Genomic DNA, 5,582 nt, shown 5'->3' with positions numbered 1-5,582 from the left:
ATCTTGCTGAGTCACAAATACTTTTAAATGCTAAGAGTTGGGGGGAAGAAACATTGGCTATTTTGTTCATTGTATAAAGCTTTTACTCCTGATGCGTTTTAGGTGTGTATCTCAAAGCTGGCATGTTCTACAAATTCTGAGTGTGAGAGGTGCTGTTCTCCTGCTAACCCATTTCCTATTCTTTATGTTCTTCATTCAGCGTTTAAAACTGACCCTCTGTGTGTGTGTCTCTCTGTTTTGTCAGTGCTAATGCTGTCTCTCTGATGTCTCTACATCTGCATCTGCCACTTCGTCCCCGATCGGGCTCGGTATGCGATTTGGTGGTAACCATTTCTGTCTCTCAAACAGTCGGAGGAAGGTGCTGCTGCTACACACTCCCCATGGGTAACCTCATGGTACTCAATGCACTCGCATAGGGTCCGTGAGGTCTAAGTTTAGTTCCCTCTCTTGTCCCAGGGAGATTCAAACCTGCATTTCCAAGGAGCAGCAGCCGGCAGATAAGTGACTATTCTGGGACTAGAACAGTCTCTACACCGTTGCTTGAAACTCTGTTTTGTGGTTTTCTCCAAACAAATGATGAAACTTTCCTTAACAACAGTCCCTCAAGATCCTCTGTATCTCCAGTGGGAGCAGGAAAAGACAGAGCGACGGTATGGGGAAACGCTCCAAGCCTGCGGTCCCAGTGCCGCTTTATCCGCACGGGAATCGTGCGCTCTTGCGCTCATTCCTTTGAGATTTTTCTGAAGGGACTGTGGTAGCTGTGAGATGGGTAAGGGTTAAATGGGTCCGAAAGCTTTAAGGTAGAAAAGCCGGAGCTGAGGGGCTGGGGGAGACGGTAGCCGAGAGCTGGAGCCGAAGCAGGTGAAAGGTCAGAGCTGGCCTGTGTGGGCTGGGAGTTCCACGCAGGGCCCGAGGCGTGGGGAGACGGAGATGGCCAGCTGCCACTGCGTGCCGATTAACCGTTTCTGGTCGTAAACACTTCTTCTCACCGGACAGAAACAAACCTGGTGTTAAATGCCTAGAAATAGCAGTGTCCCACTGGTCTGGTTACCACAATGCTTTGGAAAACTCCCGAGGTTCTCGGCTGGGGGTAGAGGGGAGCTGCCACTGCTGTTGAACTGCACCCGGGATGGCGTTCTGCACCCGCAACGGGTTTGCAAAAGCATCTAAGGCCAGGAGACGTAGCGCAGGCATCTGCAATTCAGAGAGAGAACCTTATAAGTGGTAGGGTTTTTTCCCCTTACACTTACATTTGTTAACACCATTCAAATAAAGCAGATCTAAAGGCTTCTGCTATTAAAGGGATGAACTCTGTAACTAGGCATGAGAGTTGGCTTTTGGTCTGTATGACAGTGTTACTAAATAGTTGTGCCTGGAATTTAAAGCAGCAGTTTGTAAATCAACTCAATTTTAGTCTTTTCATGGTGTTGTGGAGATATATTCTCTACTTCATAAAAAGAAAGTAACAATTACTGGAGCATCATAAATATTTTACCTTTTGGGGAAACTGCGCTTCAGGAACACTGTTGCATAGTGTCAACCGCGATGCTTCGCTTTGAGTTCCTGTTCTATGACACTCATACTAAGTTGCTTCTCATTTCCCTCTCCAATCTTAATTTCCATTGGGAAAGTTACTGTTCTTGTTGTGTGGTGCTGTTAAAGGACTGGAGAGGTGAAAGGTTCAAGTGTTAAGAAAACGTATGTGCAGTCTTGATAGCTTAAAGGGGGCGGGGGGGGAACACAACCAAAAAACCTGTCCAATAATGTGGAGGTTCATGTCAATAGCTGTGGAAACGGAACTTCAGGTTTGGTTTTTAATTTTATTTATTTTCATAAACTGTAAAACCAAAAGATCAATACAACGTGAAAAGTAGTTTGATATAACCCACAGATTTTACTTGTGAATTAGATGGTACTTGCGATGCTAGGCCACCATTAACAGATCTATCCATTAGCAAAATGGTGCTTACTATTGAGAAATAACCGTTGGCCATCTGAAGCTATTTAGTATAGGTGTAGTTAGATTCAAGACTGAAGTTTCAAAGTTACTTAACCTGGTGTGTTTGCCTTGTTGCCATGAATGTAAAATTAAGTTTTCATAAAAACTGCAAAATGTGAAATTAAGCAGTCTTAGTAATCCTGAGTTAAATTTGAGAACTAGGTCACTTTCCTTCCAGATTTTTTTTCCAGAACTGGAGTGCCCACACTTACCTGTCATGAATTCTTAGCAAATGTATGGCAAATTCAAATACTAGGCTGATGCTGATGGAAAACTGCACCTGCTTTACTGAGCTCTGGTAGTTTAAAATCTATGCAGTGTCTTCAGTCCTCTCATCACTGGCCTTTCCTACTGGAGGTAACCATTTGGATGAAAGTGTCTCAACAGAAGATGCTTATTTACAGTAAGTTTTCAAGAAGTCTGTAAAGCTGGATAGCAGTGTTGTATAGCATCCAAATAGATTGTGTCAAAATTGTACTTTACAGCAAGACGCTTTATGGATCTTGCTAGCTTGGTATTGTGGTGTTTTGTTGGTTTTTTTTTTTTACCTAAATGTTTAACTAGTTGGTAGATTCATACAGCACTGGAAGTTACTAAGTTTCCTCAGTTTTGGGTGCTCAATATACTTTGCTTCACTGGAATGTTCTTTCAGCAATATTTTTTTAATGTTCTTCTGATCTCCTAATGCTTGAGAAAGCTAGTATGTCTTTTTCGGTTCCTAAAACCAAATGTAAAGAAAAAGATGGAAGGATACAGTTTCAGGCATGGTGTTACTTTTTAAAACTATAGCTGTGAGGATCATACATTAGTTACCAGACACTTTTCTTACACATTTAATGTTTAATTTTATTATCTTTTGGTAGTATTGCTTGTTGCAACTAGTTGGTGTTGCTAGTATTTTTTTTTCCACCTGGAGAAATATGTTGTGGCTAAGTTGCTTACACAAGCAAACTCTTTCTATCTTATTTCTGTTGGAGATGTTGCAATAAACAATGTTTATGCTTCTCTCCTGAGTTCAGTCTCACCGGAATAGTGTCCAAAAAAAAAACAACCTAAAACCACTTTCAAGTACCTGAGTCCCTGTTCTTTTACGCTTTAATCTTTTCATCACTGACTTTCTTATCTGAATCATTCTTTAGGGCTGCAGGGTTCTGGTTGATGCACGGGACAAACTGGGGATCCCTTGGCAGTACACCGAGAATGAGAAGCATGGAATGTTTTTGATGGCTTTTGAAAACAAAGCTGGAATGCCTATAGAGCCTGCCACCTTCCAGCTGTATGTACCTGCGCTGGGCGCGCTGTGGAGGGATTCGGGAATCAAAGAAGCCTTCAGCCGTCGGAGCGAGTATCAGCTGGTGAGTACGTCCATCTTCACGGTGGGAGGAAAAAAGTTCCCTGCTGTATAAATATCTCTTCAGTTGAAAGATTGCTTGCTATGTACAAGATTTAGCCATTATATGCGCTGTTTGTTGTAATGCTGTAAATCTGATCACTTCAGCAGCAGAAACAAGTGGTAATTGGAGCCAAACTTGAAAAACTACATGGCAGTAAGAGGGAGTGGAAAAGTGCACGACTGGATAAACTGGAAGAGCAAGAGGAACCAAAAAAGGCAGGAATTGGTTGAACTAAAAATATTTTAGCAGCTCAGTAGGTCTGTTCATAGTAGGTCACTGATGAAGGCACACTTAATTTGTAACTTTCCAGTCCTGCCAGCTTGCACTATATTGATACTGGCAAACTATTCCTGCATGCAGATCTTTTGAAGTGAATGCAACACCCATTCCGGCTGCTGCTGTTTGACTGTTTCTTTTCATCCTGACATCTGCAAGTGAAACTTGGATAAGCAACTGAAAGATGACAGTGAGCTTAAAAATGTGCTATCTTCCTTGCTTTCTTGTTATTAGGTTTTCAAGCTCTTGTGCCGAAAGAGCTGTACTTCTGGTATGGAATATGTTTCTGACAGCTGTTCGTAATCCACTACTTTTTCTTCCTATGTACAAGATAGAGATGCTTTTTTTTTTTTCCTTCTCTTTCTTCTCTGTTCAGTGAAACAAGGTGCTGGTCCATGCAACCCAATACCACGGTTCCTAGTTCTTGGAATATGATATGGGATGGTATCCTAATTGTTCTAATAAATGTGTCTTTATGGTTTTAACATATTAATTATGCTCTAATCTGCAGGTAGAATTATTTGTTTTGGGTGTTCTGTCCCTAAACTTCACTCAGCTTTTCTTTTTTGTAAAAAAAAAAAAAGGGAAGTTGAAGGTGAAGTTCTTCATGCCTGGATATGTTATCAGTGTTTAATCGGAGGAGTTAAGCAGAGGTTAGAAACATGGCTTTGTATGGTCTCCCTTAAACTTTTTACAAAGGACCTCAATATAGCTGTAGAAAAACTAGAGAAATTCAGCAGTGAAATTCTTGTAGTTTGTTTCCTCATGCTGCTCCTCCGCCTGGGTTCTCTAGTGTCTAATACTGTAGCTAAACTCACGTTGCAGCCCTTAAGTACTCGTCTGACTCCACTAATAACATGCCTATTTGAGTCTTGTTGTTGCATCTTTGAAATCTGTCTCTGAAGTATCTTGAGACTGGTAAGTGGTTAAAGAATAAATAAAATGACTAGGTAAAGTTGTCACAGGATGATTGTATAAACCTCATTTCCTTAGGCTAAAAATGTAACAATTTCCATGTTACAGTACTGGGGCGGGGGGGAGGATGTGCAGTGGGGGGAAATTAGTTGATTCGTAATTCCTAGTGTTGGTAGACACAGACTAAGACTCTGCTGTTCTAAGCACTGTTCAAACGTGGAATAAAAAGATGGTTCATGCCACAGGGAACTTGAATTTAACATGAGACAACTACTAAGAGAATCCAGTATAATAAGTAATAATTGCATCAGCAGCCTCTTAATTTTTTTTTTTTTTGTGGGAAATTCTATGATGAAGCATGGGTTTTGCATTTAAGGGGAGATTCAGTTTGGGATCATCTGGGAAGTTCATTCCTGCACTGGTTAGCAATAAAATTGCATCAAACTGGAAAAAAGAAGTCCAGTTTGAATAAATAGCATTCCAAGATTAGTAGGCCTACCTCTGCATTCTCTGGCTTTGAGGATTAAACAGGAAATACCAAAAAAATAAAAAAGCCCCACAAAAACCAAGCATACAGGCATGCAAGTGATTGTTTCATATGCTATCATCTTCAACATCATGGTATAGTTCCATGATGCAACTTTTTGGAGGGTGTTCATATAACCTATTTTATGTTACTGGGGCAGCCGAAACTGTTGCAGGCACCAGAACTGTTCACTTGTCAATACTGCAGTGATCCGGTGTACTGCAGAAATACCGTGTCACTCGGTCCCGCTGCACGCATCTGTGGCTCTAAACTTGAAAATCCTGGCTGATATTATTACTGTGCAGGCTGCAGCACCAGGAGATTATAAAGTACCTCAACTGTAAACTGTAAAAAGCACTTGCTACATAAAAGTTTTTTTTAAATGTAATAGATTGTTCTCAAGGATAGAAATGCTACTTCTGGATTGATCACTAAACAAATTATTAAGACCTTAATAACTTGAACAAGCTTC

The 5,582-nt window shown here is 40.9% G+C and overlaps 1 protein-coding gene across 1 annotated transcript in view; it reads left to right on the top strand.

The window, feature by feature from the left end:
- Positions 1-3,135: 3,135 nt before the first annotated feature.
- Positions 3,136-5,582, top strand: part of GNA12 (guanine nucleotide binding protein (G protein) alpha 12) — a gene marked incomplete at its 5' end in the record, with an annotated part of 24,327 nt that continues 21,880 nt past the window's right edge. The window contains 1 exon segment of the mRNA XM_010291092.1: positions 3,136-3,354. Within this exon segment, the coding sequence (XP_010289394.1) occupies positions 3,136-3,354 (219 nt within the window).

Source organism: Phaethon lepturus, unplaced genomic scaffold (assembly GCF_000687285.1).
Source record: "Phaethon lepturus isolate BGI_N335 unplaced genomic scaffold, ASM68728v1 scaffold46817, whole genome shotgun sequence".
Classification (NCBI taxonomy): domain Eukaryota; kingdom Metazoa; phylum Chordata; class Aves; order Phaethontiformes; family Phaethontidae; genus Phaethon; species Phaethon lepturus.
Note: the sequence above shows the minus strand (reverse complement) of the source record. Positions and strands in the feature narration are given on the sequence as shown.